At 60.0% G+C, this 10655-nt stretch overlaps 1 protein-coding gene across 2 annotated transcripts; it reads right to left on the bottom strand.

Moving 5' to 3' along the window:
- Window positions 1-8: 8 nt before the first annotated feature.
- Window positions 9-10313, bottom strand: KLC2 (kinesin light chain 2). 2 transcript variants are annotated; one of them, XM_047070696.1, is made up of 16 exons: window positions 10199-10313; window positions 9262-9500; window positions 6315-6545; window positions 6114-6183; window positions 5121-5343; window positions 4336-4423; window positions 4152-4253; window positions 3886-4059; window positions 3698-3797; window positions 2941-2990; window positions 2766-2833; window positions 2225-2333; window positions 1964-2122; window positions 1765-1889; window positions 1436-1493; window positions 9-1063 (listed from the first exon to the last, which is right to left on the bottom strand). In XM_047070696.1, exons 2-16 carry the CDS (start codon window positions 9487-9489, stop codon window positions 980-982), a joined length of 1869 nt encoding a protein of 622 aa, XP_046926652.1. In that variant the 5' UTR covers window positions 9490-9500; window positions 10199-10313; the 3' UTR covers window positions 9-979. The 2 variants fall into 2 exon arrangements, with proteins under 2 accessions (XP_046926652.1, XP_046926651.1); XM_047070695.1 differs by having other exon boundaries at window positions 9262-9537; window positions 10199-10296.
- Window positions 10314-10655: the final 342 nt, after the last annotated feature.

The following is a 10655-nucleotide window of genomic DNA, read 5'->3' as shown; positions in this document are numbered from 1 at the left end:
CGCCCTCACCCCCAATCTAGAGACGCTAGGAGACCTCGGCCTCCGCTCCAAAACAAGCCCGGCTCAGATTCAAACGGTCTTTATTTCTACAGCAACATTTGAAAATAGAAAGCGACCGCCTCACCCCCAACAGGGACAGCCCCTCCTGCCACAGGGGGTCATCACTGCCCCTCGCGAGAAGCTGCAGGCGTGGGATGAGGCGTGGCAGGATGGCTCGACGGGCGGTGCCCGGGGCGGGGTCAGGCCGTGCCTGGGCGGGGCCGGGCGGGAGGGGCAGTGCATAGGCCGGGATGCTGGGCAGGGCCCGGCGGTGAGAGGACGGGCAAGGGGAGGGCTCTCCGTCCTGGGGCACGGGGCGATGGTGGGGCTCAACGCGCCCCTCAGAGGCGAGGAGGAGCGCGAGAAGGCCCAGGGAACCCTTTGGGGAGGCGCTGCCCCCCAAGATGTAGAGCTTGGAAGATACCACCGCGCGGAATGGGGGTGATTAAGGCCTGGGCGGTACCACTAGAGGAGGACAGGGTGAGGGGAGAACCGGGGAGTACCGTGGACTGAGGGGAGGGGCGCGGCCAATAACTTATTTCTCTATATACAGAAGCAACGGCCGGGGGCGGGGGACAGGGGGGAGGGCAGGAGTGCTGAAGGGACGGCAGGTGCTCAGTGTTCTTGTCTCCGGGGCCTGGGGAGGGCGGGCCGCTGTGTCTCTACCTTGGAGACCCTGGCCAGCCCCTCACGCTGGCCCTGAACCTAAAGAAGAGGGGGCCCTGCTGGATGGAATAAATAAGGGGTAGAGCTGGAGCAGGCAGGCCCTGCCTCCAGGGCTTAGGGCTGAGATGACAAGGGAGGAGGTTACCCTGAGATTGAACAGAAAAGACAGGGGTCCTTGGGAAAGACACGTGGGGCAAGCAGCAGGCCCATGCGAAGGGCTGGGGATGGGGACAGTGCCGGGTGGAGGCTCTGGCAACTGGCTGCCCCTTCAGGATTAGCCCACGAGGGAGCTTCGTCGGGAGAGGTCCATGGAGCTGGAGCTGAGGGTGCGGCTGTCAGAGAAACCTGTGCCTCCAGGCTGTGGGCAGAAGGGGCAGGGGGCTCAGCTTCCTGCTGCTGCCAGTCTGTACTTCCCCGGCAGAAGGGGCCTGATCAGCCATAGGCCCTGAGCTGGGCCCCCGACCATGTCGTGGTGCTCTGACACTCCTGCCCACCTCAGCGGTTACCGTGCTGGCCCTGGCCACGTGCACATCCATCCCAGGCAGGAGCTGGGTTTCCCTCATTTGTCTTCCCTGTGTCCAGCCCAAAGCCGGGCCTGGCACAGAGCTGGAAATGTTGCTAGGTAAGTAGACGTGATTGGCAAGCTTGGCCAGTGCACAGGACATGCAGCCTTTGGGCCCTGGGGCCTGGGCTTCAGCTACCCAGTGCCCAAACACCCACCCAGCCATACCTGGACAGGCTCTTCCACACTCTTGTTGAGGAAGTTGAGAGAACTAGCCCGCTTCATCCTGAGGGGAAAGGAATGCCTGGATTTGCCCAGAGTGAATGGGGTGGGCTGGGGGAGGGGGAGACGTGGGAAGGGGTCAGGTTGGGGCTGGAAAGGGAGGCTCACGGGAAGGGAGCAGATCTGGTGGGTGGCGGGCGGAGCTTGAGAGAGACAAGGGAGTTCATGTGGATCAGAAGCTCCTCTGGGGTTGGTGGGTTATTGGGTGGGTTCCTGAGAGGCTCACTCTGGGTGGGCAGCGGGGGGAGTGGGGGCGATCAGGGGCAGAGGCTCACCTGGGATTAGGAGGCTCCTGCGGGCCACCACCCTGCAGCTTCTTCACCAGCATCTCACTGCTCCGCCTCAGGGCATCTCGGAGCTTCCCAAAGGAGCCACTGCGCCGCAAGGAGCCACTGCCATCCTGTGGGGCAGCCGTTTGTCTCTATGCCACACTGACTACACAGCCTCCTGGCCCACCCAAGACCCTAGACTCACCCCGCTCCATTCGGCCGGAGGCCCTGCCTCCTCGAGTTCAGACTCAGGCCGAGCCCCAGCACCCCCCGTCACGTCCCGGCTGCCACGGCGGTCTCCCCGTCCACCGCTGCTATCTCTCAGCAGTTCCACCACCCTGGTCTGGCTTGCAGGGTCCAGGCCCTGAGGGAGAGGCAGGGCACATCGGATGGAGCCGTGAATCCTGACTGGAACACACAGGGCCACACAGGTCCCTGCCCACACCCCTCGGGCCTGTTGCCTCACCTGCTTGCGGCTTCGGCTGGCGCAGTCCTCCAGTGTGTGTGCAGCTTCTAGCTTGCCCTGGCGCCGGTACAGGGCCCCCAAGCTGCGCAGGGTAGTGTTGACTGTGGGGCTGTGGATGGGAGAGCGGGATAGTCTCAAACTCCGTGTTCCCCAGGAACCAGGCCCATCCAGCCCACATTGGGCCCTGACGAGCCATCCAGCCAACCAGGACCTCTCCCCTCCTGTGTCAAGCCCTGTGCTCGTGCTAGACTCTCCTGGCTCGGCATCACCCCAACCCCGGCCCTACGTGGGATGCTGCCACCAGGACTAAAAGCTGGGAGACCCGAGAGCAAGATAATCGGCCATCCCAACACAGAAAGCCTTTCTGGGACAGGCGGCCCGTGACCCAGGTCGTGAAAGCCTCTTGAAAGCCAAGGTGACAAAGAAGAGGTGTGTGTTCTGGGGGTGAGCAGGATGGAGTCCAGAGCCTGGACTTGGCCCCGCTCAGGATGCTGTTTCCCTGCCAGCTGCTCTATTGCCAACCCTGCCCCACTGTCCTCACCTGTCTACTTTACAGGCCTTGTACCAGCTGCCATATTCCCCATAGGGGGTGCTGTCCCGGCGCTTGTCCTAGGGGGAAGGAATGGTCAGCAGAGGTGGCAGAAGTCCCTCCCCTCTACACATCCCTAGCCTCACCCTCCCTCCCCAGGCCACCCCAGCCCTGCCCATAGAGCTACCTTGCTCTCTTCCCGTTCTTCTGCGTGCATCCAGATGGGCTTGTTGTCCCCTGGGGGGAGAAAGGGGGCTGTCACCAGCCTCCCATATAGGCTTCTCCTGGTTGAAACATAGGACTGGGGTCTGGGGAGGAGGTCAGGGGTACCCAGGAAGGATCAGGGTTGGGCTTTGTTGAATGAATGAATGTATGAATGAATGAATGAATGAATGAATGAATAGGTGAACAAGAAACAGACTGAGAACATTACTGACCCTCTTCTGGAGCAAAGAGATGACAGGGCACAGGCCTATGCTTGTGGGGCTTGCGATTGAGGATTGGGGGCAGCGGATCCTTAAACACCTCAAGCCCACAGCCCGAGACATGTGCTAGGCCTAAATGATAGGCCAGGCTGAGGGATCACACGACAGGAAATGACCAACCATGGGGGGCCAGAAGGTGGCTTCCCCGGGGGGGGGGGGGGGGGGGGGCGGGGAGACATCTGGAGTGGGGCCTCATGAGGGGCAGGAATTGCCCAGCAGGGGAGGGGAAAAGACTTTGGGCCCAGGGCACGGCGTATGCAAAAGCGGCGTGTAGTACCAGCACGACCCAGGAGGCCGTGTGCGTTGGGTGTGTGTGTTCACACGTGCACACAAATGGCTGGGGACCAGCCGGACCCCACGAGGGCCTGTCCAGCTGAGGTATTCACCCTGGATGCTGATGGCTGAGGGGGCCTGTGCTGCGTGAGTGGGGGGTGGGGCACAGGGTGGTCACAGACTCACCATTGACAGAGCCGAACTCCTTCTCATGAGCCCGGGTGAGGATCTCCTTGTACAGGGTCTCTGCGTCCTGGTACTTGCCCTGTTTCAGGTAGCAGGAGGCCTGGAGGGAAGCGGCCAGAGGGTGAGCAGAATGCAGGGAGTCGAGCCTTTTCCTTCCTTCCTCCCACCCCATTCGTGGCCCAGGGTACCAGGTTATTCTTGGTTTTGGCCACGTTGGGGTCATCAGGCCCGAGGCGTGTGGCATAGATCTCCAGCGCCCGCCGGTAGTAGTATTCCACCTCTTCAGCTTTGCCCTGGTTCTGGCACAGCAGGGCCAGGTTGCTCAGCTGCTTGGCCACATCTGGATGAAACTTGCCCAGGACCTGCGATGGGAGTGGGAGCCAGTGGCTGGGCTCAAGGCTGGCCTGGGCCCCCACGTGCCAGCCTTGAGCTGCCCAGCCCTGCCTGCTCTCACCTTCTCCCGGATTTCTAATGCCCGTTTGCACAGTGGCTCGGCCTCTTTGTACTTGCCCCGCTTGCCATACAGAACTGCTAGGTTGTTTAACGTTGCAGCCACCTGGTGGGTGGGAGAGTGGAGGTCAAAGACCCAGGGCGCTGCGTGGGGCAGGGGCGGCTCCCCCACCCCCGCCCTCACTCACAGCCGGGTGGTCCTTGCCCAGTGTCTTTTCACGGATGGCCAGGGCATCGTTGAGCAGGTGGGCAGCCTCTTTGTACTTGTTCTGGTCCCTGGGTGCAGGTGGAAGCATGGTAAGTAAGGGTTGTCCTCCAGCCCAAGGCCCTCCCCCTAGTGGTCTCAGATCTCCATGGTCACTCCTCTTGTATTTACTGGAGAGTGGGCATGATTATGACCCAGAGCTTCGGGAGACCCGTTCAGCCAGCAGATTGGGGCGGGGGACTTTGGACAGTTCACTCACAATTCACCAGGGCATAGAGTGCCAGGGTGTGAGCCAGATTCCCCTAGATCTGCCACCCCACTGCCTCATGCCCAGGGCACCTTGTTGTCTGTTCCTCAGGGCCTTTGCTCATACTCCTCTTTCTGCCAGGGGAAACGTTTCCAACACTCTCATGTTCTGGGCAACTCCTCTTTCACCAAAGATCCTACTTAAGCCTTAATGCCTGGAGAAGCAGTGCTGACTCCCTGGTATCCTTAGGGTCTTCATGTGCTGCCCTGGTCCCTACTTACGCCCAAGTCTTTCTCCTCCAATGGACTAAGCCTTATTCACATCTGTAGCCCAGGTTCACAGGGGCCTAGGCATCCTGTGGACTCCGCACCCTCTGGACACATGCTCCTTCTCTCTGCCCAACTGCCCAGTGGAGCTGAGTCCTGACCGTCACCAGGGCCTAAGGGTTTGTGACCAGGGCTGGAGCTTTCAGAAAGTGTGCAGGCACTCCCATGGACGACTGTGGCCAGAGGAGCCCTCACCGATAGACCAAAGCCAGGATGTTCAGCATGGTGGCAACATCAGGGTGGTCGTGGCCCGATGTCTTCTCCAGGTCCTCGAGCGCCTGCTTGCAGAGTGGCACGGCCACCTCGTAGCGGCCCTGTGAGGCGTACTGAATCACCAGGTTGTGCAGGGTGCGGAGCCGTGCTGGGATTTCATAGCCCCCGTGCTGGGCGGCCACATCCCCTCCTCCAGGGCTGGGGGCTGCAAGGCCAAGGGCAGATAAGATGTACCAACTGGGTTGAGCTGGCACACACCAGCCATGTCTTTGCCCTACCTGACACGTGGCCCTGGGCTAGTCACTTACTGTTCTGCCTTAGTTTCTCCATCTGTAGAGTGGGTAGAATCCGGGCCGCAATGCCTCAAGCTATGTGTTCTAGAGCAAGCCACCTAACCTCCAAGCCTCGGCCTCCCATCTGCAGAAGGGACACTTGACACTGTAAGCGCTGGCCCAGGGCTCAGTACTGTGCACACATCCTCCGTTAACCCTCAGAGGCTTAGAGAGGGAAAGAAGCCTGTGGTCCCAGAACAACTGGCGGTAGAGCAGGACTTAAACCTAGGCTAGGCAGCTCCAAAGCTCTGAACTGTGATAACTGCTCAAGGCTTAGGGGGAGAAAAGCACTTTTAAACTCTAACATGCTGGGGGGCTCAGTGTGTTGAGGGTCCGACTCTTGATTTCAGCTCAGGTTGTGACCTTATGCTTCGTGAGTTTGAGCTGACAGCTCAGAGCCTGGAGTCTGCTTCGGATTCTGCGTCGCCCCTTCTCTCTGCCCCTCCCCCGCTCATGCTCTGTTTCTCTCAAAAAAAAAAAAAATTAAAAACTCTAACATGCTGGGATGTGATGATCAGAAATGAGGCGGGAAAGAACACAGTTGCCTTTTGGTCCCTGTTTCTGGTGACCTCTGGGTCCCAAGGACAAGGAGTTTGCACAGCCCTCCCTCCCCCTGCCCCCAGAACCAGCTGTCCCTCTGCACCTGGGCTCTGCTCCTCCTCGTTGGGGAACAGGTCATCCAGAGAGTCTTTGGGGACGTCCCCCTTCTCCTCCTGGGGAGGAGGACAGAACGAGTGTCAGGGAAGGCGGGGCGCGGTAGCCCAAGTGTCAGTGGCTGGGTCAGAGCCAGCCACGCTGCCCCTCCCCCTCCAGGCCCCCCTGCCCGATGGCCGTAGGGGCTCACACTGGGGGATGTGTCCTCATCCAGCTTGCGGATCTGGCTCATGAACAGCAAATGCTGCTTCTCCTCCTCCAGCTGGGCCACTGCCTGCTCGCTGCGCTGCAGCTTCTGCTGTGTTCCCGCCAGCTCCTCGCGCAGCCACTGGTTCTCCTGCACCAGGCGCCGCACCTGAGCCCGCAGCTTCTGCTTTTCCGACTCCACGGCCCCCAGGTGGCTCGACAGCGCCAGGATCACCTGTGCCGGCCAGCCAGGATGAGGGTTGGAGCCTTGTGCACCCCCAGCCTGGGCCTCCCGGGGTACTGGGGCCCGGCCCTGCCTATGAGGAGGGCTGGTCATCAAGGGAGTGTTCCCGCAAGGCCCCAAACAGACCCTCGCCCAAGACCTAAACCCAGGAGATCTGGAGACCCCCAGTTCCTTCCTTCTGGGGTGGGGAGCCCTGGGCTCCCAGGCCGGCTCTGCTGGACTCTGAGATGGTCCATCCACCTTCCTGGGCCTCCAGCCAGTCCTCTGCATTAAAAACCCAGTTCCCGAGGTGCCTGGGTGGCTCAGTTAAGCGTCCAACTTCGGTTTAGGTCATGAGCTTGAGGCTCGGGGGTTCGAACCCCACGTCGGGCTCTGTACTGATGGTGTGGAGCCTGCCTGGGATCCTTGCTCTCTCCTCTCTCTCTCTCTCTCTCTCTGCCCCTCCCCCACTCGTGCTTTCTCTGTCAAAATAAGTAAATAAACTTCAAAACAAAACAAAACAAGAAACCAGTTCCCATCTCACTGGGTTTATCATGAAGACGGCTTGTTGGGGTGTGGCGTTTTCTCTGAATTAGCCTTTCTCTTCCTTTGTCTCTCCTGGGGCTTGGACTCAAGCCCTGTGGCCACAGCCGCTATAGCACTGCCCCCTGCTCCAGGGCTAGCACTTTCCTAAGAACTCTGATAAATGGCCGAAGGGCCACTGAAAGGCCCCATCCTGACTTCTGCCAAGGTAAGCCCTTGCCCTTTTGCAGTTCCCAGAGAGGAGAGGTGTCCATGTCCCAAGCCTTCAGATGGTCTGGGAACCACAGGGGAAGGGGACCCAGAGGCCTCAGCTTCTGTCCTTACCCCTCTCTCCAACCTCTAGGACTCTTTTCCTGAGCATTTAGGCTCTTCCTGCCTGGGAGCCTTGCATAGGATCTACTCTTTCTCCATCCTTCACAGCCAGGGTCGTTTCTGCAGCCCCAGGAAAGGAAGGCACTTTCCTCTCCCTCCGTGCCACCCCCTTACCCATCTGTGTGGGTGCCTGTGCACACCAGGAGGGGGACCCCTGTGTGTTTATCTCTGTACCTGGCAGCCACCTGGCCAAGGAAGGAATGACCAGCAGGCTGTCCTCCCAGAGGACCAAGCTGTCTGGCACCCTGCACTTTCTATTCACTAGCAAAATGCATAAGTGACAGGTGTGTTCACAACCACTAGCTTTTTGAAAAATTCCCTTCACAGCCTGGAAGTATATACAGCAGATGGCATGATCCTTAAAGACAAGGAAACCGAGATGTTACCACCTGCCCAGGATGCATAGAGCCAGGCGGTATCTCAGCCAAGATTTGAAGGGGCCAAGACTCTTTCCCCCAGAGAAAGCGCGTACTCCTTGTGGACCCCAGTGCCTCGTGAATATCTCCATCTGCACCTCGTCCTGGCAGCCCCAACTTAAGAGGACCAAAACCGAACCCCTGATCACCTAGGCTCTCTCATCACCTTCACTTGCTCAAACCACACATCTGGGAGTTATTCTGCCCTCCTTCCTCTCCCTTACTTCATCCCCAGGTCCTGCTGGACCCACCTCCAGAACATCTAGAACTGGTCCTCTCGCTTCCCTCGTGGCCACCCCTTAGTCCAAGCTACTGTTTCTCATTTGAATTCCAGCAGTGCCTTCCTAACTACCTGCTACCTGCCTCCACCCTTGACTCACCAAAGTTCATTCTCCACACCTCAGCCAAACGGAATTTTTACTCATTTTTTTATTTTTTAAAGATTTTTTAAAAAGTAACCTCTATACCCAACGTGGGACTTGAACCCACAACCCTGAGATCAAGTCGCATGCTCTAATGACCGAGCCAGCCAGGTGCCCCGAAGGGACCTTTCAAAATCTAAGTCAGACTGTGTCTCTTGACTCCTAAAGCCCTCCAAAGGCTTCCTGCTTTCCTGAGAATACAACCCAAACTAATAAGGTGCAGCATGATCTGGTCCCTGCCTTCTCCACAGGCCTCTTCTCTCCCTCTCCTTCCCCATGAAGATCTAGTTAGACAGGTCTTCTCTCAATTCTCCCACTACAAGAGCTTTCCTACCTCAGGACCTTTGCACATGCAACCTCTCGCCTTCCTCCCCTTTCTGGAGGCTGGTTCATTCCTTCCTCCAGGTCGCGGTTTAAATGTCACTTCCTCAGAAGTCTTGCCTGACCAATAAATTACACCTCTTCTTCTTACAAGCTATCCAAGACCTTGTTCTTTTCTTTGGAGAACTTATCACAACATGTAACAAATGTATATGTGTTTCTGACTCTCTCCCCAGTGGACCCGTCTGTCTTGTTGGGGCTGTCTGTCTGGCACATAACAGATTGCCTGGCACATAGTAGGCACTTGGTAACTTACCTGTGAAGGAACAAATAAGAGAATGAATGGGGGCGGGGGCGGTTCTTAAGGATTTCCTTTTTGTTTTCTTATGTCATTCAGTCCCTGCTACCCATCAGAGAAGCCAGGAACAGGGTTCTGTGTCGGGGCTAAAGGATGATCAGACTCTCCTGAGGCAAGGCACAGCTGGGGTCTCCAAAGCCCATTTGTTTGTTCAACAGATATTACTGGAATCTTACCATGGGGCTCCAGAGGCCACATGGTTCCCTGCTCAGATTCTGTTCCTACACTGCCAGGTTTCCTCTGTCAGGCTCCATCCCTCCCTTGACCTCCCACCTCGGCATCCCAGACCAGCCTACCTGGGCCTCCCCCAGACCCAGCTCGATGGCTTCTAGGGAGCGACGCAGGAGAACACAGCGCTCCTGTGAGCCGGGCTCTGCCTCGCCAGCTTCATGTGCTACCAAGGGAGCGAGAAGGGCACGATGCTCCCCGCGCAGGGTCTCCAGGCCTTGGATGACGGCCTTGGTGCCCAGCACGATCTCATCCTGGCTCAGCTTCTCCTCCCGCGGAAGCACCATCGTAGCCATGGCTGTGCCGCCTGTGAAGGCGAGGAGGCGGGCAGGCGGGTGCCGGGCCTGGGGCCACACCGCCGTCCACCCCGGATTAGGTAAACACCTTCAGTCCCCGGACGCCTGGGTCCCCAGGGTGCCCGGGTCCCCCAGCCGAGAGCCCGCACCGTGCCCGCGCTCGGCCTACAGGGGGCGCGCCCAGGTCGTCTCGGCCCGGGAGACGCAATGCGGTGAGGCCGGACCCGGATTCGGTCCAGACCACGGGCTCAGGCCGGTTTAGGCGGCCCAGACTCGGGACTGCCCCGGCGACTCCCTTAGCCAGGACAGGGAGCACCGGAGGACGGTCCTACGGGGATCGTGCAGGCTCACTCCCGTATGGGAGACCCCCGTCCCTCCAGGAGATCCAGTCCCAACCGCCCGGGCGGCCCCTTCCCCAACAGGCAGGCCGATCATGAGGGGGGGACCCTCCCCTTAAAGGAGCTGGAGATCTCGGCTGCTACGTCGTCTCCCCACCCGGGGCCGCGCCCACAATGACCCTTCCCCATAGGTCGGCGCAACGCCCCGAGGACCCCTCCTCCTGGAAAGGTCGAACTCCCGCCCCCGGCCACGCAGGACCGCGCCCCCTCCCAGCAGACCGGCCCTGTTCTCCCACAGGCCGCACCCACGACGCCCCCACCCCTAGGCCAACCCAGAGGCCCCTCTCCCGGCCGGATCGGCCCGCGCAGACCTGCGCCTCCCGCTCCCGCCGGGCTCCGGCTCAGGTTCCGGCTCCCGCCCCGCTTCACCCGGACCGGCAGCCGTGAGCCGGTCCCGCCGCCTCCATCCCGCCGGCCTTCCCAGCAGTCCCTGCGCCGCCTTAAAGGTGAAGCCTCTACCTCGGCCGCGTCGGAGGGGGCGAAACACGCTCTTCTCTTCCCGCAGGCTGCCTTAAAGGAGCGTGCAAGCCGGGCCCGCTCCAGGCTAGGAGGGGGACTGGGGCGGGGCCATCCTGTGTGGAGGGCGGGGCGTGGGCTCCCCCGAGGCACCTGGTTCCAGCTGCCACCACCCACAACCCCGCGGCCTTGGATTCATCGACTGTAAACCTGGCCGAGGCCGCAGGGATGTGGGGAGGCTCGGGAGATCGTGAGCCTGTAGAGCCTGAATGCACGCAGTGCCACAGCCAGAAAGGACGTCGGGAGAAACCG

Source organism: Lynx rufus, unplaced genomic scaffold (genome assembly GCF_022079265.1).
Source record: "Lynx rufus isolate CCGP_SWC_20201006 ecotype Redwood Valley unplaced genomic scaffold, mLynRuf1.p SCAF_9, whole genome shotgun sequence".
In the NCBI taxonomy this organism is placed as follows: Eukaryota; Metazoa; Chordata; class Mammalia; order Carnivora; family Felidae; genus Lynx; species Lynx rufus.
Note: the sequence above shows the minus strand (reverse complement) of the source record. Positions and strands in the feature narration are given on the sequence as shown.

Bases quoted from the DNA above. Each gene is read 5' to 3' on its own strand.
- KLC2 (XM_047070696.1), bottom strand. From the start codon at position 9,489: ATGGCTACGATGGTGCTTCCGCGGGAGGAGAAGCTGAGCCAGGATGAG. The intron at 5,344-6,113 runs GTGCAGAGGGAC...TTGGCCTTGCAG, and splicing joins CGAGGAGGAGCAGAGCCCAG to CCCCCAGCCCTGGAGGAGGG. The intron at 2,123-2,224 runs GTGAGGCAACAG...CCTCTCCCTCAG, and splicing joins CCAGCCGAAGCCGCAAGCAG to GGCCTGGACCCTGCAAGCCA.